General features: G+C 31.3%; 3 protein-coding genes and 1 non-coding gene across 5 annotated transcripts in view; 2 read left to right on the top strand and 2 right to left on the bottom strand.

Annotated features, from left to right (window-relative positions):
• The window catches only part of LOC116774251 (ubiquitin-like protein 3), an 85,895-nt gene extending 73,174 nt beyond the window's left edge, over positions 1-12,721 (top strand). The window contains exons 3-5 of one of the 2 annotated variants that reach the window (XR_004353758.2): positions 8,976-9,143; positions 9,546-9,616; positions 9,795-12,721. Coding sequence is in view for 1 of the 2 variants with exons in the window: in XM_032666908.2 (XP_032522799.1) it covers positions 8,976-9,143; positions 9,795-9,859 (233 nt within the window). In the remaining variant the exon portion in view is untranslated. The remainder of the gene's footprint in view (positions 1-8,975; positions 9,144-9,545; positions 9,617-9,794) is intronic. The other variant, XM_032666908.2, reaches the window with a different exon arrangement.
• Positions 7,987-8,059, top strand: Trnat-ugu (transfer RNA threonine (anticodon UGU)). The gene has a single exon. It is a non-coding gene; the product is annotated as a tRNA-Thr (tRNA).
• Positions 12,722-13,220: 499 nt separating the features above from the next.
• On the bottom strand, positions 13,221-17,020 carry LOC116774497 (DNA-directed RNA polymerase III subunit RPC3). The gene is given in 11 exon segments (XM_032667247.2): positions 13,221-13,785; positions 13,856-14,023; positions 14,170-14,241; positions 14,310-14,430; positions 14,676-14,826; positions 15,176-15,334; positions 15,500-15,592; positions 15,752-15,947; positions 16,181-16,310; positions 16,432-16,580; positions 16,672-17,020. Coding segments are annotated over 11 exon segments (1,524 nt in total). The 5' UTR covers positions 16,819-17,020; the 3' UTR covers positions 13,221-13,647.
• Positions 17,021-18,890: 1,870 nt separating this feature from the next.
• LOC133319664 (DNA-directed RNA polymerase III subunit RPC3-like) lies at positions 18,891-22,758 on the bottom strand. The gene is made up of 11 exons (XM_061524856.1): positions 22,335-22,758; positions 22,126-22,244; positions 21,875-22,004; positions 21,438-21,633; positions 21,187-21,279; positions 20,863-21,021; positions 20,363-20,513; positions 19,980-20,100; positions 19,840-19,911; positions 19,526-19,693; positions 18,891-19,455 (listed from the first exon to the last, which is right to left on the bottom strand). The coding sequence occupies exons 1-11, from the start codon at positions 22,479-22,481 to the stop codon at positions 19,318-19,320; spliced, it is 1,494 nt and encodes a 497-aa protein (XP_061380840.1). The 5' UTR covers positions 22,482-22,758; the 3' UTR covers positions 18,891-19,317.
• Between the last annotated feature and the right edge of the window lie 62 nt (positions 22,759-22,820).

The raw sequence follows: 22,820 nt of genomic DNA, 5'->3' as shown, positions 1-22,820 counted from the left end.
TGTATGATCCAGTAGCTAAATAAATGTTTGAAATATTATTTGAGTGTAACTTTTGTTTGATATTAAATTAATTTCTATTGAATATATGCTAGCTGGACCAAAAGGCGTCTTATCTGAATAAGACGTCTATGAGACGTGTGTTACACGTATATAATTCCCATATAAAACTGGGTAAGTTATATTTCTGAATCCTGACCATAAATTTACATGATTCTGACCGTTCCAAATTAGTAACGTAAATATAAAATTACTTCAAAATAATAAGATTCTTGTAAACTATATATTTTTTTAATTTATGCCATGGATTCATTCGCACTGGAATCGTGGAATATTTTGCCAATGTCAACGTTTTTATTTGTCGGACGAAAACAAGAAGTAGGTACGTGTAAAAAGTTTACAATAAAGTTAGTCGTTAAGTTTTCTTTATTATTCTCTGAGCAGCTCTCTTAAATTTTATTAATATAAAAAAAAAAACCTTCAGAGAAGCACAAGAAATATTAAAAAAAGATGAACCGGCAAATTCGTTGTCATGTTAAGTAACATGACCAGATAGACTGGGTTTAAATTTTATATATTTCAAAAATTTATGTTACTTATTAAAAAAACATAGGACACAGAAATGAATATCTTTTAATAAATATCTCCGAATCTCCTAAAAGTTATTACGAACCTAATCTAGAAAGATTCTCTGTCATTATCATGGAGGATAACGTGCCCAATGGAGCGTGTTTCCCATGGAGATGCCATACAAACGACGCCCTTACTGCCTCAGTGACAATAGCTTTTTTGCCATGTTCTGTAACAGAACTAATGGTGCGATGAAATATCGCGCTTAAAAGAATAAATCTCGCTTCGCTAATGTCCCATCCTATAATTTATATTCTTCTCCAGTATTAAAAAAAAAAAAAAAAATTTGCGACAATTGCACAATCAATAATAAAAATTGAAAAAGGTGTATCATCCTATTACGTTTTACAAATTTAAACAAAATTTTGGTATTCGATAAAAGAAGATTTTTTCTTTAATTTTTAGTAATTAAGAAGAATTTTCAATTGATCATACATATCCATTCAAATTATTTATGTTACAAGATGTAAAACAATATAAGAAATACTTATTTTTGTTTGTAAATTTACATCTTACTAATAAAAAATTTGACGTTGATCACATAATATATAAGTAATTATTTTATTTTACATATACAAATTGTTCGAGTTCTAGATAATATAAATACTTATTTAATTACCAATGTTAGGGCAGTATGCTTAGGGTCGATAGGTGCAAATACCGTATGTACAACTGTTTTTATTTATAGTCCGTTCGATTCCCGGCTCTTATTAGTAAAAAAAAAACAATGAATATAATTTTTACTATTATATTTATATAAAATATTACATTTCTATGACTTTTTTTACGTAAGTTTTTTTCTACAACAGTTCTTGTATGATAAAAATGCATTAAGCATTCACGTGACTACATAGATATGATAAGACGACGCACTTGACTCCCAGCTAAGACAATGGCTTCGTCGCCTCGCCGTCAGCTATAGGTCGCTTAGAACTGGTGACACAGTTTTTCATGTAAGATGTCGAACAATACAACTATGTTTCTCTAAGCTTTTCATATTATGTCGACTTTTACAATACAAAGTTTATAGATAATAAAATTTAACTGTAAACGTGAATGGAATTAAATCGAATCTCTTATAACTTTGGTTCGACCCAGTTTTGCTAACAAAGAGCTCATCCGTCGTCGGTTGAATTAAAATACTATTATAACCTGAGCATAGAAGCGGTAGTGAAGCTCTTTAAGGTGAAGTCTTTGTAGTTCGAGTGTCCAGTTCTTTGGAACTTTCTATTTGTTAGGGGACAATTTCCTTCTAACACAGCGAGCCTTTAAGGTCAACTTCAAAACGGATTAAAGTTATTCGTTTCTCACCAAACTTAGATTTAGAATACACAATGGAAATTAATTTCTAAATATCTATTTATACAGTATGTATTAGATAACTTTGATTTATATTTGAAACGGCTAGGAACCACAAAAAATATATCCATTATTTTGATTGCTAAACGAAGATTTAAATTTCTTTCAGATAAGTATTTTTACAATACAATAACGATATGCATTTTTAGTAAAACATATATATAACAAGCTGAACACAACCCCCAATAGCTTCTATTATATCAAGTGGGAAAATATTTATAGCAGACACAAAGGCCCTAAGTGTAAACCTAGGTCCTAGGTCATAACAACGTATCCAACGAGGTACTCGGTAGTACTTGAACACATCCTGTCTTCTAATGAGTGGGTCCCATCGTGGTCCTTGAGAGTTCAGGAAACTGTCTCTTATTTAAATGCGGGTAGGAGGATATGTGACCATATTACTTGAAGAATTTATACAACACAGTTACATATATATGTACATACATAAGCTGATTTTAAGTAATAGGGTTTTCATTTCAAACCTATATATATATGTATATGTATATAAATATTGTTATTATTATTAAAATAAGATCTATATGAAATTGTTATTTTAATATAAATATAGAGAAGCAAAATGTTTGTGAATAAAATAATTTGTTTATGAACCAACGAATATCAACATATCAACATCGCAAAAGTTTTCAGTATGGAAACAGATTAGAAACTTGCCGCTATAATTCATAAATCGATCTTAAATGTCCTCATTGAACCGGATCTATTTACTAAATTCGGCAAACGTGTGTGAATGACATTTAAACACGAGCAGGCAATAGGTATAGGTAGTTTTCTCAGTAACATTTCAAATGATTACGCAATTTCTAACATAAATCTGATCTATCCAAGCAAGTATCCAGAGATCAAAGGGTAATATTCGTAAAGAAAAAATACAATTTGTACCTGTTCATAAACAACTACAAATATAACTATATTTGTAGTTTTATATAATGTAATTAAAAACAAGGACTAAGTTATTGGGAGTTAATAGGTATTTTTTTTTTAATATAAATAACAGGTGAATTGAAAAAAATAACGACGGTTCACGCTGACATTACAAAGAACGGCTATAGTCTAATGTCTAGACTAAAGTAGTGTCGAGAGTCTAGTCTGTAATCTAGTCTATACGCCAGACACTTAGGACGGATGTCGAAGAGATTCTCGACGCTTATTATATTAAAGACTTAACTTAAATGTGAATTTAAAATGTTCATAAATGTCCAGTATAGTATGTACCTACTATTTGACACGATTAAAAAAGGTCAAGTAGAATAAAAGATATATCGAATTAGTTAAATCTTAAATTAATTTGAATTCAGATGTAATGTTGTATGTATAATGGTTTATATTGGTGAAATAACAAGTTTCCTTCTAGCAACACTTCATTAGAGAGGAATATGTTATCTAAAGTTATCTTAATCTTAACTCACCATATAAAATGTACGTAAATTCAAAGTTCTCTCTCGGAGTAATATTTTCAGTCTTCCGTTATTCCTATTCTCATGTTAAAAAAAAAGACATTATAAATATCTCTCACACAGTTCTTGTGACACAGTATGTAACTAACCTCACCTCGTGTAATCACGACTCAATCAAGAAGACTGTTTCGTCACATCCGTTGATCCGTTCGCTTTGATATTCACGCCGGCACAGAACACAGAAGGATCCGGGTCTATTTCATTGTACATCCCAATATTCTCTTTGTATCTTTCCTTTTCTCTTTATTCTACGTCTAAATCAAGATTCTTTGATTCGTTTCCGTGTAAAATTTCCTAAAATATATATTTACATTTGTAGGTACATAAAACCATAATTTAATATTAATCAATTATTTTTTATTAATTTCCGAGTCTTTTTATGTGATTAACCTTAAGTTTCAGACTTGCATTGAACGTTAATTTTTATACTAAAATTTTTTCTTAAAATATAATAAAAAAAGAAACGAAATTATTATAATAAATTGTTAAAGAAATTATTTTTTTATTTATATAATAACTTATTTGTAAACTCATATACTTGTTCAAAAAAACAATTTCCTTTACAACTTATACTATGTATATTTTCATGCTGATAATATCATTACTTTCTCGTTATATAACCATTAAAGCAAGTAAAGCTACGTTCAAAGCTGTTTACTTATACTATAAAGGAGAGAGTTATTTTGTTCCGTCGTTTGACTATAGTTTTCTGAAGGTGACCTTGGAGTTACAGAAAACGTGCATAAAAAAAATTCACGACCTGGGCGCGCAAGAAAATTTTTTATTTAATCTATCCAGGAAAAAAAAACTTAGTTGAAATTTGTTAGGAAAAAAGTAACGTGACAATTATATTTCGAGAGACAATCGTCTAATAAAATTTCTATACATATATTTGACCTTTTCTCAACTCTTCATGCTTTCTCGACGTCAGTAGCAAATCTCTTTGTAATTTCCTTTAAACGTTGGATCGCGGCCCACTTGTGCGAAAAAATGCTACAATTAGTAATTAAGATGAACTACACCGTGTTAGGCCAGCGAAAAAAAAGATAAAAATACCTTTTGTTTTAAACGGATTTTATTATAGATAAGAAATTTTATTCATCCTATACCAGATTTAAATTTTCTATACTAGAATTTATACATATGGTTTTTTTGCAATTATTTTATTAATAAAATTCTCTGACCTTTTAAAATTCTCTGACCTTTTAATTGAATATCGCAAAATTCTTATTTATAAATAATTATTTTTTATATAAATGTACATAAATACAGTAAAAAATAGAAAGCACCTGAAAATCTTACCGTCAATTTATAGGAAGTCACTTCAGTTTTTATCGAAGTTCTGATATATCGTCGAACATCCGCAAGGCAAATATAAACCGTATTTCAACGTTCTGAAGTCTCAAATTTATTTAGACGATACTCTGTTAAATAAATTATAGCTCTAACCGTAAATACTTTAGTGGTTCTAACGAGACCTTTGCAGTAAAAAATTATAGGAAAGAGTTTAGCACATAATGTAACCAACGACAGCGTCTGCTGAACGTGCTAAATGTCGACTTATCACAAATTTTATAAGAAATTATACTCATTTTAAATAATGAATCAAAAACTAGTCAATTACTTTAACTTAAATTGCCTGACATTCAAGAGGTTTTATTTTGAGACCAAATCGATATATTTTTCAATATAAACCTGCCAGGACGCTGTTAACGTTTTGCCATGCAAGATGTTTAATAGTCCATGCTTTTTTTTACGCTAAATATGCCAAAAAATCGGCGTACATTTTATTGACACAAAAAATGTGCGGAATAAACAAACAAGGATCAGTGAAGTAACTCTGGAACCAAATGGTCACTGGAAGAGTTGTGTCAGACCTTAAAAGAGGTCACGATCTAGAGAAATAAAAAAAGCAGAATATAGAGAGCTCTGTAGTCTATTATGATTCTTATGCCATATGTAACCCGTACTAGATGAAAATTATTAGGAAATGGTAATTAAGGATCAGCCAAAAACAAACTAAAATTTATGATTGTTTCCTCGACTCAGGAAATTGGTTAACGAAGTGGAGTAACTTATGTACATAAGAAAATGATAATATTAATATAAATGTCAGCACCAAGGGCATTTGACAAATATTAGTAGAGATTAATTATGAAGAGAAAAGAAAATGTAACTTTATAGTTTTTTGTTGGCATCAATAGTAATAGAATTATTCCAAATGTTGCACAAACCCACTCCATTTTCCCTTTTTTTGCTGCTTCGACGTTTTCGACTTCATTGCAGTGTGTCCTACACGGAATGTATTGCAGCGGCTAAAACTTCAAGTTATTTTCGTCGATTTTTCTGTTCTGTTCTTTAATTTGAAACCACTTTTTACCTGGACTTTTCGATTGAGTTATTTTTTTACATTTTTATTTGAAGAATTGTTATCGTTTAATAAGTTCTACTGGGACATATTTAAGGAACAACTGACATCGGTATTGAGATGCGTTTTAGCAATTCAACCGAAGTAACTTTCTCCTGAAGTTCGAATTAACTTCACCTTCAGCAGAGCAGACTTTATTGGAGAGACAAAACTTATAAAGGCGTCAGTAGAAAACTGACAGTGGTTTACAACAAAGTCAGGGTAGTAAATCATAATTAGGTCTGGAAGAGAGGAATAAAGGACATAGGAATCACTTCATTATCACTATATTATATTAGGAACGAAACTGTATTTACAATAGACAATTTTTTCTTTGACTAATTTGCCTAAAGCTGCAGATTCTCAAAGACAATAAGACGACAAAAGCAAACAAAGTGATAAGTCGAGTATGTTTATTGTGCTCTAATTTTTGATGCAGAAACGACTTCTATTAATTCCCTTTGGAGTCGAGATATTCCAGAATTATATTGATCTGATACAGAATTATGCTTTGTGTTGTCTATAACAGACAGCATATTATTTTAAAGTCGCAGAACACGAACAAACGTTATCCCGACACACTGAGCAAACTAAAGAAGAAACATTCATTTACAATTTAAATCAATTTTTTACTATTGCAAATTTTTCTTTTGCTAACATTACGTAAGATCCCGTCTTGTTACACCAACAGCCAGACATAGATAATTTAATTTCATTTATATATTCTCCGTTTTATGCTAGTAAAGTCAGTTGACATAATTCCGTTTTTATGTTATGTTGTTGTGTTTTATTTAAATGTCTCATCAGTGTTGTTGTTTGACGAGCGCCAGTCTAGTTAATTATACTAATTAGTCTAAATTGTACTAATTGAGGTGGACGTTGTTAGTGACTGACTCACATTTGTATAATATTAATATATTATTTATACTATATATATGTTTATTATTCTATACAATACTATGGTGATATCTCTTTTTTTATATATGAGGGCCTTTATATCTATTGCGTCATATATATTTTTAACGAATATTATGTTTTAAAATTATATATATTTATATATAAATATAATTTCCCTGGATAGCGTTTGACGTCATTCCACGCGTGGGATGTCATAAATGTTGAACGCACCATCTCAGTAACAAACTATACACCCTTTCTTGAAGACGTCTAAATTATTTGAAAGAAACACAGACGCAGGCAAACTGTTCCAATCCCTATAGATGGAGTTAAAGTAGAAATTGAATGGATTTTATGGTAAGCAGTTCTACAATAATAGTACCTAATAAAATCTTAAGTTTCAACATAATATGAAAATATATTAGAATTTTCTCTTCCTTCACTCTCTCGTTAACGAAGACGCAATAAACATAAAAAATAATTTCATACAATATTCAACATTATTTAAGAATGTACATGGATTATTTTCGTAAAATATATTTTAGAAAAAGCGTGCACAAGTAGCGATTGAAGCGCTATCTGGCTAGTGGGGTTGATTTACTGGATGACGTGCCGGTAGAGCCAGCTACAGTCTAACTTACGATACAGACTTGAGGTTGTACCTTGGCTGTAAATTTTAGAATTTAGAACCAACTTAGTTTAAATATTTTTTTATAAATATTTATCAATCAAAAATAACTCTCCTAATAGTACTTTAAATTTAATACAAAATAAAAGTCAAAGTAATAGGTAGCTTTTATATTTTTTTTCGAAGGTTGAATATTTTTTATCACAAATGTGAATTACCCGTAGCCGGATGGGCGTTCGCGATTAGCTTCGCCTCGGCCACAAATCTACCGATAGCTGGCTATCCGACCGGCTAAATTACACGAAAACTATTACAAGCGTTTAGTACAAAGGTTTTTGGATGTCAACTAAAATTTACGATAGAAATATGAAATGCGATACAACGAAAAATATTCTATTGTATACAATGTATAGTTTAAAAATATTATAAAACATTTGTATATTTTATGCGGAGCGCCATCTACAGATCCGGTACTAAACTACGTATCGATATGAGTGTGTGTATTAACACAAACGTTTTACATGGTATGTTCATTCGTGTGTGTTAACTCTCCTCACAGTACAATATTGATATTTTCAACAGTACAATTGTCAGCCTCCATAGCTCAGGGGTTAGAGCACTAGTCTTGTAAACTAGGGGTCGAGAGTTCAAATCTCTCTGGGGGCAGTGAGAGTTAATGTTTTTTTTTAAGTTTTTTATTACAAATTATAGTTTTTTGATAATACAATATCTAATTATCTTATAAACATGCTTTTGTTATAAAAATATTTGTCGTTTGATATAAATATATTTACTTTTATAATACATTTTCATTTCTTAGTTCCAACTTCCTTCTCATATCTATATTGTAATAGAATTTAAATTATAATTACGAAAATTATGTAAATATCAAAAAAGAGATACAATCTACCATTGGTTAAAAAATATAGATTGAATGAGTGCTACATATTATACTATGAATAATAAAAAAATACCACATGTACTTACAATTAGCTAAAATTTAATAATAAAAATATTCAAATACAAAAATAGGGTCACATCATAAAATTCTAACTATTAGTTGAAAATTATTTAAAATAATAATAGATTTTGATCACTATTTGAAAAATCAATGCCTTATAAAATAAAGTCATATAATTTCTGAATGGAAAATGTCTCTACACTGAATCGCTGTTCAAACAAAGTCAAAGATTAATTTTTAATATAATTATCAAATAACTAGTGTTATTAGTCAAATTATTTCAGTGCAGCACTGCTCACAGGCCACAGCGTTATTTCATCGCATATCAGTACTATGAAGTATAAAATATAAACGTAGTTACATTAAAAAAAAATTACTCTGACTTCACTTAATCCAAAACAGACTAGCATGTTTAGAATGAATTGCAATGAATTACAGAAAAAAACAATGTTTGTATATAAATGACAGACGAAATGTTTACATGAAACAATAAATCTATAAGTCATTTCGAATTTATGCTTAAAATGAGATTATTATTCTTAGAGTTATATGTATGTTTTTATAATGGCAATACCTTCTGCCTCTCAGTCCGTTTAACGTCCAATGCTTTCACATCTACAGCTGACTGGGCTTCGGAGTGCGTGTCTCGCGCCGAGATCCTCCGCCTCATCTATCAGGGACGGTTCCTCCATAGCAGCGTCACCCTCGGAGCCCTAGGGCTGCCGCTCGGACGAACCACGGTCATGCATCTCGTGCCAAGGGAACACCTGCCCGAGCCTAACTCTCACGGTCAGTAACAATAATAACACGCGTTTAAGCAATTCGTTCACACTCACAACTCATGTAGACAGTGAATAATAAAATAATATTTTATTATGAACAGTTATTTACTAGCATTAACGATTCACACAAATATCTTAATCACTCTATTATAATCTAAAATGCAAATTTATAATAATCTAATAGTTATTTCATTCAATCACTCATTCAATCATTCATTCTATCTACAATCATAACACAACAGTCGACTCATTCATTAATACAGAATTTACACTGAACAGAATATTAAGACGAATTTAATTTTATTATTAAAATCCTCATATTTTCGGTGGAATTTTTAGTTGATTTTAATAACAAAAAAATATGGGAATGTTTCACTTCCTGTCTTTTGTATATAATTTAAACTTGCAGAAGTCCGATGGGGATAACATTATCTATTTCCATTATCCTATACCTCCTCTCCTCTTCCTTCCTCCAAGACTGTAAGTCCCTACATCTATTTTAAATTAGACTATTGTAATAGTATCAAAATCGTATACATCATTAACGCCTTGTAAAAAAAATATAATCCTATGTACATAATACAAATTGCCTGCAATTTTCATGCAGGCGCATTATAATTATCAATAATTTTACATATGTTATCATTTCAAATTCCAGATCAACGACAAAAAAGTAAAGGCGGCTCTAGCAGTTGTTGTTCGGCTTCCTGCTGTATATTGTAACGTGTGTGACTATAAGGTCGATCTATGTGTTCACAGTGATTTAGAGACGGGATTCCATTACTTATAGTGTTACACTTGGAATATTTTTAAGACTCGCTTATGTTGGTAGCCTTGGGCTTTTTAAACGTAGCGTCGTGTCGGAGTGAAACGCGTTCATAGTGTTTACAAGGAATTAATATGTATTAGATATATTTAAAATATGTTATTGTAACCGCTCGTTTTGATGAAGTCTTGTACAAGGACGGAGTTGTCTCAAATAATATATCAAATTATTATAAAATCATATGCCACCTAACGATATTACCACGACGAGACCGATACGCACAACTCTAAAGAGATCTTAAAAATGTTTCAAGAATTCGATTAATATCTTTGTTATTCGTGACGGCGGAAATACGTGAAATAACTTTATCGAGCGTCATCAAACACATCGTTAATATATAATAACTGCTACCGATATTTTTAGATAAAATTATAGTTAAGCATTCGTCGGAATCGTGTGTAACTTCGGTGAACGTATTCGCTTGTCCGTACAAATTATCTTACTGGATGCATCATACTACACACGCAGCGTTTACAGTATTTTCATTTAAACCTGCGTTAATACTATCATGTATGAATGAAAATTTTTTTAGACGCCGTACGTAGTGTGATGCAGGGTTGAGGTGAGAATATGTCATTATATCCGCATCACATGACTTTATATCGGAGGCTGCTGCAAATATTAACGAAGATTATTAAATATAAACAAAATTTATGTAGTACTTGTGTTTAAATTACACTCGTTTGCAATGTATATAATATGAAATAAGGAAAACATGACGGGCTATATACGTATATATTAATTTTGTTATAGCTCTCACGCAATATACGTTTCTCTTTTAAAATTATTTAAAAACGAAATTCTTTTATTCAGCCGTCTTCTACATTTTAAGCGTTTACGAAATGTTTAAACTATCGGTTATGTTTTGAACTAACACGGCGTTGTTTTTAATATAGCTCAATTAGAAGTTTTTTTAATATTCCCAGATTAAACATGGCCGCTACGGACTTATATTTCGTGCTGGCAATGTTATTTTTGTAACGTTTATCCACAATGCCTTCAACGTTACCGAGTCCCTTACAAACCGTATTGTAAATATATATTAAACAGAGCTTCTTATATTTTTAGTTTACATTATATACACGTACCCTTATATTTTTATCGGCCTTAAGTATTTAGCAATGAAATTATTTTTCTATTACGTTACAATGAAATCGGCTGAGCCGCTATCTTCCATAGAATATAAATAAATATCCTCATTAAAATTATTAAAGTTTAAAAAAAAAAAACACCCGTAATCCATCCTGTCGTTGTAAGATGCGATATTCTTTTGTGATAGTACAAATAAAATTATTTAAACGCTACCGAACACTTTGGCGGAGTGAAATTCACGAGCAGTATTAAACGGAATAATTGACTGTAGGTCGATTTTATTTAGGAGTGCGAGTGTTGCCACACTCGACATGTGTACCGAAATATCTTGCCAACATTCTGTCATCGCGCTGTAGTGTGGCAACACCGCTTACATACCCGTGTGAATGTTATTATCTTTAGTTTTAATTTTTTGGTTACTTGTTTAGTTTTTTTTTTTGTGTATGTCTGTATTTTGTTAAGTTGTGTAAAATATCTAGTTATAATTAAAATAAATTTACAACGTGACACGCATGTTTTATTTTTCTGTTGTCGCTTTCATCCTTTGTAAATATCGGCTTATGTGTTACGCTTCAGTGTTTAAATACGATATTGTATAGTCAGATATAACGGTAGGTCGGCGTTAAGGTGACCACTCTGGAGGGTTAGTTCGATGTATTCACCTAATTTTAATAATTCTATAGTATAGCTATTAACTTTATCGAAATAAAGACAAGTATTTCCACGCCCTATTCTATATGACCTACCATTGTTGGGATTCAAACAATGACGACATTGGATCTGTGTATATTACGTTTACAGTAAGTGCCATCGTTTTTGTTATACGAAAATATTGGCCTTTTAATCATTAAATAAAAATTAATAATAATAGTGATGTCCCCAATGATGGTAGTATAAAGACCGGGGCGGTCGACGAATGTAAATAACGATGTCTTTTATTTAGTGAATTCTAGATTTATCGATTAGCTTGAATATATTTTGAGACCGTTGTATGTGACTTCTTTTATTTAATAACGACTATTTAAAATAATGGATAATACAAAAAATATTTGTGATTTTTAATTCGGATGAATCGTGACTAGTGATGTGCTGGGTCGATGAAGATCCGTAAATTGTTAGCGGTATTTAAGTACTGTTCTATTCCTAAAGTGTAAATTTAATGAAATCATTTTTTTTTAAATATAAATTGACATTTTTTTAATTATATATACTATGCCCATCACCTACTTATTTAAATTGTTCTCAACATTTGGAATGAGCAAAAAGATTCGACTTAAAAATATACATAAAAGGTATTCACATCACTAGTATCGATACAATCACGGGCTGTCATTAAATATTTGATCGTACAACGGTGTATATCTGTAATAAATTTCCAAATAATAGCTGTCACTGTGTAACAGGTTAACTTCGCGTGTAATTATATAATTGTTAATGTAAATTAATAATATTAAAAAATATATATATAACGATGTTGATTATTTGACAGTTCTGTTTATGGTAATATTGGCGCGGTTTTGATTCCAGGGTAGGTTCGCTTGTGTAAATCCGATTTATTTGTAGATAGCTGGATATATATATATTTTTTTTTTGTATTCGGACGCTATAGTTTGACGTTCGGATGGTTGAGTTTCGATGGGGTCAAATAAAATTTTAAGAATGTATAACGTGTTTTATTTATAACGTCTCCTTTACGTCTAATATATTATAGAGTAGGTTCCCAAATAAATCATAAAATATCTTCTTGTGCGTCAGTGTGGAATATAATAGACTTATTAACAAGAATTTATATTAAAAGGTAATATTTTTAAAGTAAAAAAACGATTGTTTTTCACAAAGAATTCTAAACTTTCATACGACAGTCAAAGATTCGAGACTCAAAAGATAGGAACAATGCAAATAATTATGGTCTTATAATTTCAAATTATAGGATTGAAATCGCCAACCCGTCTTGAGCAAGCGTGGTGATTAATGCTCTAACCTTCTCTATGTGAGAAATGCCTTTACTCAGTGGGCTCCGATAGGCTGATGATGAACAATATAAAATATCATTGGAAGTGATTTTTTCAATAACTTCCTAATTCACTAATCACTTTAAAATATGGACTTTTTTTTATTTTCTTACAGTTTTCTGATTATTATTAAAATTAAAAAAAAAAAACAATATTCTAAATACTTACTTTTTATTAACTTTAAGTCAAAAAAGTTTTTTTTCTAATACATTCTTTAATCTTTGTTTACAAATTCCCCGACCGACTTCAATTACACTTGATGTTGAATGTTTAATAGAAGTTAATTTATACATTTTTTTAAATTTTATCAAAATATTCTTAATACGCCATTTGACTGTTTGTTGAACATTAAAAACTCACATTAATTTTCTATGAGAATTGTTTAAGTAACTGGAAATGTAATATTAACTGGCGTAAATGCCTTAACTGTCCGCATGTTATACAAACAAAACTGTATTCTTGAGAGAATTAAACATAACTTAACTTATATTAACAAACATTAATAGCCTTTTCCGAATAAAACATAAGGATTAATATTAACATATAAAGGTCTTTATTATAATGAAGTACACGTTGTTGGATCATCTCTGGTACGTGAAGTAGCTGGTGAGTATGAACAGGGCGCGGTCCAGGTGGAGCTCGGATGCTGCGAGCGTACTAAGGCGACGCTCCGCTTCCGCCGCTGACGTCACTTCCGGCGGAGTCAGGGTATCCAGCACCTGCAGACATTAACATAAACATTAAATTACATATATATGAATTGAATACACGAACAAAATATTATCTTACATCGTCAATATTCTGCTGGGGTTCCCCTCTAAGCCTCATGCCGTGCACGATCGTCCGGACGCGGCGTTTTTTTTCCAAGAGACGCGCGTTTAACACGCGCCTGTGACGCGACACCGACATCACGTTGTGGAGCGACCGATAGCACATGTCACGGACGACGTGTGCTACCTACAAATAAAATTAACACTATATAAACTAACCATAACCGAGGCCAACGAGACAAGATAGAAAATGTAAACAAATCGGATATTCATCATATTAAAAACATGCATACAACATCATGCAAGTTTCAATTTAATGAATCTTAAACTCACATCATGTAACTTGACGTGGTATAAATATATCGCTTTGGCCATACCGCCCGCTGAAGCTGTTTTTCTCATCGGCTAAAACACAACACATGTAAAAATTAATATATATCAAACGTATATTATATAGGTGATATTATTTTTACCTGAACACTAATAAAATGTTCCTCCAACAATTTGTAAGTCAATTCCTTACACTCCTTGTTGGGTAGCATCGCATTCTTCTGTATATCGTCCTCTTCTAAGTACTTTTTGGATCTTATCAATCTGGAGATAGTACTCAAATATTAATGTCTCATATATTATATAATACATATATATTTATTTCTATTTACATTAATTTTCACACTACTGAGAAAACCTTTTTGATTGATCGAGATTGATTTATGTACCAGATGTTTTGTCTCTATGACAAGTAAAGTTATTGATTAAATTCAATGTGTGTGTTATTATTGTATAACTCCTCTACTATATTTATATATATATATATATATACACAGATAAAGTAATACCTAAATATTCTGGCTGCTTTTCCCCCGAGTCTCTCAGTGACCGTATGATCACACACAGCTTCCACGAGTTGTATCAGAGCGTGTTGGATCCTCACACTATATTGCCCGCCCCCGGCGTCACCCGTACGACGAATGAATCCTGTACTTTCCTCTGTAAAAACAAGGAATAGTCATCATTTTAATAGAATTATCTCTATGCAAAAATACTCTATATTAATATGAAAATAATCAAATTGTTATCTATTTTTCAAATATGTTTTATTTATTCAATTAATTAAAATTTCGCATCTTTATATAAATCAATTTATTACTTCCAACCTTGTACTATAAGTTAGTTAAAATTTACAAGCAATTCTATGGTCCCTTAATAGATATCAAATTAACACAAAAGTATATTTTTAAAAACTAACTAAATATAGAATTAATGATTTGGTACTTTATTAATATAAAACCTAGCCGCTGTTTTCAGTAATTTTTAAGTAATCTCAATACTTACTCACCGATAACTCTTAAATATTGTTCCACATGGTTTTTCATATTCTCTCCGATCCTCTGACATCCATCCTTTAGATCAGTAAGCGGGACCGGTGACGAGTCAGATGCCCACGATGATGACGATAAATACATCTGCTCTAACATCAACTTTAACAATTCACCGGCTGTAATTAAAAATTAATATATGAAAAATCATTACTATAATAGTACAGTTATAATACATAGGAATTGAAATTACTGAATAAAAAAATAATATAGAAAAAATAAACAAATGAATCTCCTTACAGTTATATTAATATTGTTGTATAATATAATAAGTATATACTGACCATTATCATCAATGCGACGTGTCACTGCCTTTATCATAACTTCATCTCGGAAATCAAGGTGGAATCTATCATAGTTTACTTTCCAGTAAATATCTGAAAATATGTAATATTTATTATTTTTATTATATATTGGCTGATAAAAATTATACCTTAACCTATATATATTAAAAAAAAAAGAAGAGCAGAGTTGCATTCCGAATTTAAAATATATATTTTTTAATTTCTACACACAACATCACTTTAATAACTTACTGTCACTAACATTGTTGAGATTGCTGTTCATAGCATTAATTAATTCTCTAACATCTAAATCTGGTACTATGGTGGCCACGGGTACTAAAACAGGTATTTCATTGTTAATTTCTGCCACCGGAGCTTGCTGAATATATCCTGCAGTCGCCAGACTAATGAATGTGTCTTTTAATTTCACTATATTTAAATTCTTTTCCTGTAATAAGCAACAATCAATGCCTTTAATATTTTACAGCAAATTTTTTAAATTGTGTTTTTTTATGCTAAATGCATGATATAAAGTCTATTTAAATTTATTGCTATATGTATGAAATTAATTCTAATTGAAATACATCTTGTAGACAATATGTTCCATTAAAAGGTTTATTATCAATGTATAAATTAATTTGACAGTAATCAGATTATTAGTATTGTAAAATGTTGGATAACCTTATCGTCTTTGTATTTGTTCATGACGCTGACTATTAGTACCGTTGCAGTACAAGATGCCTGTTGTAACAATTCCTCAACCAACATTTCAGCCTCACTGCCATACTTAGTTTTCATTTGCAAAAGATACCTAAATTTTTGTTAAGGAAAACAAATTGGTGTATAATAATTATACAGATAACAAATAGCTGTTACTATGAAAAGGTCCTTAGTGAAAGTTAAATTCATATTACATTACAAATCTTTGTTACCTTGGATATCGTATGAGCAGTAATATATTTTCTGGCTGTAATTTGTAATCAACTCTAATCACTATGACTATTCCTTGTTTTTACTAATCATCTTTAGCTTCAAATGTAGCTAGATCAAATTTAAGGAGAGTTCTCAAACTCTCGATGACCTGGAAATCAAAAGAATAGTAATTAGATGTTTTTAATAACAAATTTTACATAATAAATAATTTATATGGAAAGAAATTTATTTCTGAATACCTGTGTCCGAGGTAGGCCTGTACTCTTTATTATCATACCCATGGGTTTACAACCATAAATGAACAGATCGTTTCCCACTTTTTCGACGATTTCTCCAAAATACCTATTCAAAATTAGCGAAACTACTCTACCAAGTTGTCGAGACATATTATTAGGTGTTGGTGTAGTAATGGTTGTATAAGATAAACTCTGATATATGTTTCAATAATAATAATATAACATTAAAATATATAGGTATAATATTAAGTTTTTAAACCAAATTTACTTCTTTTCCACATGGTTCTTTTCGGCACAATTACTTGTTTACTTTCTTGACAAACCTCTATGTCAACTGTCAGACTGCAACCCTTCTAGAATTTCTGAATCTTTAGCATATATTAAAACTAAAATAACCTCTCGGACCCTCTATTAAACAAAAACTTTTTGACTAAGGGAAACTAAAGCGATGTTAAAATTCAGATTTTTTTATTTTTAACATAATTAAAAGTATGGGGTTTTCCAATAGGGACGCTTGAACTTTGACAGCTGATTGCGGCCATGTTGTTTGAGTGACAGCTGTCAAATGCAGTGTGTTATATTCATTCCGTCCTCCCAAACCACCATGGCAGGTTACAGTGTCGAGCAGCACGCAGCAAGCAGCAGAATTTTGCGTTGTGACTTGGGCCTGCACCCGTACAAGATCCAGCTGACCCAAGAGCTCAAGGTTAATGACCATAGACAGCGCCGTGTGTTCGCTGACTGGGCATTAGAGCAGTTGGAAGTTGACGCCGATTTTGGCAAAAAAATCATCTTCAGCGACGAGGCGCATTTTTGGATGAATGGCTATGTCAACAAGCAAAATTGCCGTATTTGGGACGAGACCAATCCACACGAGGTTCACCAAGTGGCAATGCACCCGCAGAAAGTGACTGTTTGGTGCGGATTTTGGGCCGGAGGCGTGATTGGTCCGTATTTTTTCGAAAACGATAATGGTGTGGCCGTCACCGTCAATGGTGAGCGATACCGGTCGATGATAACCAACTTCTTTTGGCCTGAAATCGAGAATATGGATCTGGACAACATGTGGTTTCAACAGGACGGCGCTACGTGCCACACAGCACACGCTACGATGGAAGTTCTGCACGAGCAATTTCTGGACATGGTCATCTCGCGCGGAGGCGACGTGAACTGGCCACCGAGATCGTGCGATTTGACCCCGCTGGACTTTTTCTTGTGGGGTTTTCTTAAGTCGCAGGTCTATGCCAACAAGCCGCAAACCACCGATGCCCTCAAAGTCAACATACGCCACGCCATCGATCAAATACAGCCCGATTTGTGCGCCAGAGTCATCGAAAATTGGACCATTCGTGTGCGCGCCACCAACCGAAGCCGTGGCGGTCATTTGAATGATGTCATATTCCATACATAATGGGGTCGATAGACCTTCCAAATAAAAAAATATCTTTCCTACATGTATTTTTTTTTGCATTTCAAAGATCAAGCGCCCTTAATGGAAAACCCTATATTAAAAAAAATATATATAACGATGTTGATTATTTGACAGTTCTGTTTATGGTAATATTGGCGCGGTTTTGATTCCAGGGTAGGTTCGCTTGTGTAAATCCGATTTATTTGTAGATAGCTGGATATATATATATTTTTTTTTTGTATTCGGACGCTATAGTTTGACGTTCGGATGGTTGAGTTTCGATGGGGTCAAATAAAATTTTAAGAATGTATAACGTGTTTTATTTATAACGTCTCCTTTACGTCTAATATATTATAGAGTAGGTTCCCAAATAAATCATAAAATATCTTCTTGTGCGTCAGTGTGGAATATAATAGACTTATTAACAAGAATTTATATTAAAAGGTAATATTTTTAAAGTAAAAAAACGATTGTTTTTCACAAAGAATTCTAAACTTTCATACGACAGTCAAAGATTCGAGACTCAAAAGATAGGAACAATGCAAATAATTATGGTCTTATAATTTCAAATTATAGGATTGAAATCGCCAACCCGTCTTGAGCAAGCGTGGTGATTAATGCTCTAACCTTCTCTATGTGAGAAATGCCTTTACTCAGTGGGCTCCGATAGGCTGATGATGAACAATATAAAATATCATTGGAAGTGATTTTTTCAATAACTTCCTAATTCACTAATCACTTTAAAATATGGACTTTTTTTATTTTCTTACAGTTTTCTGATTATTATTAAAATTAAAAAAAAAAAACAATATTCTAAATACTTACTTTTTATTAACTTTAAGTCAAAAAAGTTTTTTTTCTAATACATTCTTTAATCTTTGTTTACAAATTCCCCGACCGACTTCAATTACACTTGATGTTGAATGTTTAATAGAAGTTAATTTATACATTTTTTTAAATTTTATCAAAATATTCTTAATACGCCATTTGACTGTTTGTTGAACATTAAAAACTCACATTAATTTTCTATGAGAATTGTTTAAGTAACTGGAAATGTAATATTAACTGGCGTAAATGCCTTAACTGTCCGCATGTTATACAAACAAAACTGTATTCTTGAGAGAATTAAACATAACTTAACTTATATTAACAAACATTAATAGCCTTTTCCGAATAAAACATAAGGATTAATATTAACATATAAAGGTCTTTATTATAATGAAGTACACGTTGTTGGATCATCTCTGGTACGTGAAGTAGCTGGTGAGTATGAACAGGGCGCGGTCCAGGTGGAGCTCGGATGCTGCGAGCGTACTAAGGCGACGCTCCGCTTCCGCCGCTGACGTCACTTCCGGCGGAGTCAGGGTATCCAGCACCTGCAGACATTAACATAAACATTAAATTACATATATATGAATTGAATACACGAACAAAATATTATCTTACATCGTCAATATTCTGCTGGGGTTCCCCTCTAAGCCTCATGCCGTGCACGATCGTCCGGACGCGGCGTTTTTTTTCCAAGAGACGCGCGTTTAACACGCGCCTGTGACGCGACACCGACATCACGTTGTGGAGCGACCGATAGCACATGTCACGGACGACGTGTGCTACCTACAAATAAAATTAACACTATATAAACTAACCATAACCGAGGCCAACGAGACAAGATAGAAAATGTAAACAAATCGGATATTCATCATATTAAAAACATGCATACAACATCATGCAAGTTTCAATTTAATGAATCTTAAACTCACATCATGTAACTTGACGTGGTATAAATATATCGCTTTGGCCATACCGCCCGCTGAAGCTGTTTTTCTCATCGGCTAAAACACAACACATGTAAAAATTAATATATATCAAACGTATATTATATAGGTGATATTATTTTTACCTGAACACTAATAAAATGTTCCTCCAACAATTTGTAAGTCAATTCCTTACACTCCTTGTTGGGTAGCATCGCATTCTTCTGTATATCGTCCTCTTCTAAGTACTTTTTGGATCTTATCAATCTGGAGATAGTACTCAAATATTAATGTCTCATATATTATATAATACATATATATTTATTTCTATTTACATTAATTTTCACACTACTGAGAAAACCTTTTTGATTGATCGAGATTGATTTATGTACCAGATGTTTTGTCTCTATGACAAGTAAAGTTATTGATTAAATTCAATGTGTGTGTTATTATTGTATAACTCCTCTACTATATTTATATATATATATATATATATATATATATATATACCCCACAGATAAAGTAATACCTAAATATTCTGGCTGCTTTTCCCCCGAGTCTCTCAGTGACCGTATGATCACACACAGCTTCCACGAGTTGTATCAGAGCGTGTTGGATCCTCACACTATATTGCCCGCCCCCGGCGTCACCCGTACGACGAATGAATCCTGTACTTTCCTCTGTAAAAACAAGGAATAGTCATCATTTTAATAGAATTATCTCTATGGAAAAATACTCTATATTAATATGAAAAGAATCAAATTGTTATCTATTTTTCAAATATGTTTTAATTATTCAAATAATTAAAATGTCGCATCTCTATATTAATCAATTTATTACTTCCAACCTTGTACTATAAGTTAGTTAAAATTTACAAGCAATTCTATGGTCCATTAATAGATATCAAATTAACACAAAAGTATATTTTTAAAAACTAACTAAATATAGAATTAATGATTTGGTACTTTATTAATATAAAACCTAGCCGCTGTTTTCAGTAATTTTTATGTAATCTCAATACTTACTCACCGATAACTCTTAAATATTGTTCCACATGGTTTTTCATATTCTCTCCGATCCTCTGACATCCATCCTTTAGATCAGTTAGTGGGACCGGTGACGAGTCAGATGCCCACGATGATGACGACAAATACATCTGCTCTAACATCAACTTTAACAATTCACCGGCTGTAATTAAAAATTAATATATGAAAAATCATTACTATAATAGTACAGTTATAATACGTAGGAATTGAAATTACTGAATGAAAAAATAATAAAGCAAAAATAAACAAACAAATCTCCTTACAGTTATATTAATATTGTTGTATAATATAATAAGTATATACTGACCATTATCATCAATGCGACGTGTCACTGCCTTTATCATAACTTCATCTCGGAAATCAAGGTGGAATCTATCATAGTTTACTTTCCAGTAAATATCTGAAAATATGTAATATTTATTATTTTTATTATATATTGGCTGATAAAAATTATACCTTAACCTATATATATTAAAAAAAAAGAAGAGCAGAGTTGCATTCCGAATTTAAAATATATATTTTTTAATTTCTACACACAACATCACTTTAATAACTTACTGTCACTAACATTGTTGAGATTGCTGTTCATAGCATTAATTAATTCTCTAACATCTAAATCTGGTACTATGGTGGCCACGGGTACTAAAACAGGTATTTCATTGTTAATTTCTGCCACCGGAGCTTGCTGAATATATCCTGCAGTCGCCAGACTAATGAATGTGTCTTTTAATTTCACTATATTTAAATTCTTTTCCTGTAATAAGCAACAATCAATGCCTTTAATATTTTACAGCAAATTTTTTAAATTGTGTTTTTTTATGCTAAATGCATGATATAAAGTCTATTTAAATTTATTGCTATATGTATGAAATTAATTCTAATTGAAATACATCTTGTAGACAATATGTTCCATTAAAAGCTTTATTGTCAATGTATAAATTAATTTGACAGTAATCAGATTATTAGTATTATAGTATTGTAAAATGTTGGATAACCTTATCGTCTTTGTATTTGTTCATGACGCTGACTATTAGTACCGTTGCAGTACAAGATGCCTGTTGTAACAATTCCTCAACCAACATTTCAGCCTCACTGCCATACTTAGTTTTCATTTGCAAAAGATACCTAAATTTTTGTTAAGGAAAACAAATCGGTGTGTAATAATTATATAGATAACAAATAGCTGTTTCTATGAAAAGGTCCTTAGTGAAAGTTAAATTCATATTACATTACAAATCTTTGTTACCTTGGATATCGTATGAGCAGTAATATATTTTCTGGCTGTAATTTGTAATCAACAATAACATCTTTAGCTTCAAATGTAGCTAGATCAAATTTAAGGAGAGTTCTCAAACTCTCGATGACCTGGAAATCAAAAGAATAGTAATTAGATGTTTTAATAACAAATTTTATATAATAAATAATTTATATGGAAAGAAATTTATTTCTGAATACCTGTGTCCGAGGTAGGCCTGTACTCTTTATTATCATACCCATGGGTTTACAACCATACATGAACAGATCGTTTCCCACTTTTTCGACGATTTCTCCAAAATACCTATTCAAAATTTGCGAAACTACTCTACCAAGTTGTCGAGACATATTATTAGGTGTTGGTGTAGTAATGGTTGTATAAGATAAACTCTGATATATGTTTCAATAATAATAATATAACTTTAAAATATATAGGTATAATATTAAGTTTTTAAACCAAATTTACTTCTTTTCCACATGGTTCTTTTCGGCACAATTACTTGTTTACTTTCTTGACAAACCTCTATGTCAACTGTCAGACTGCAACCCGTCTAGAATTTCTGAATCTTTAGCATATATTAAAACTAAAATAACCTCTCGGACCCTCTATTAAACAAAAACTTTTTGACTAAGGGAAACTAAAGCGATGTTAAAATTCAGATTTTTTTATTTTTAACATATGTAATT

Source organism: Danaus plexippus, chromosome 26, assembly GCF_018135715.1.
Source record: "Danaus plexippus chromosome 26, MEX_DaPlex, whole genome shotgun sequence".
Lineage (NCBI taxonomy): Eukaryota > Metazoa > Arthropoda > Insecta > Lepidoptera > Nymphalidae > Danaus > Danaus plexippus.
Note: the sequence above shows the minus strand (reverse complement) of the source record. Positions and strands in the feature narration are given on the sequence as shown.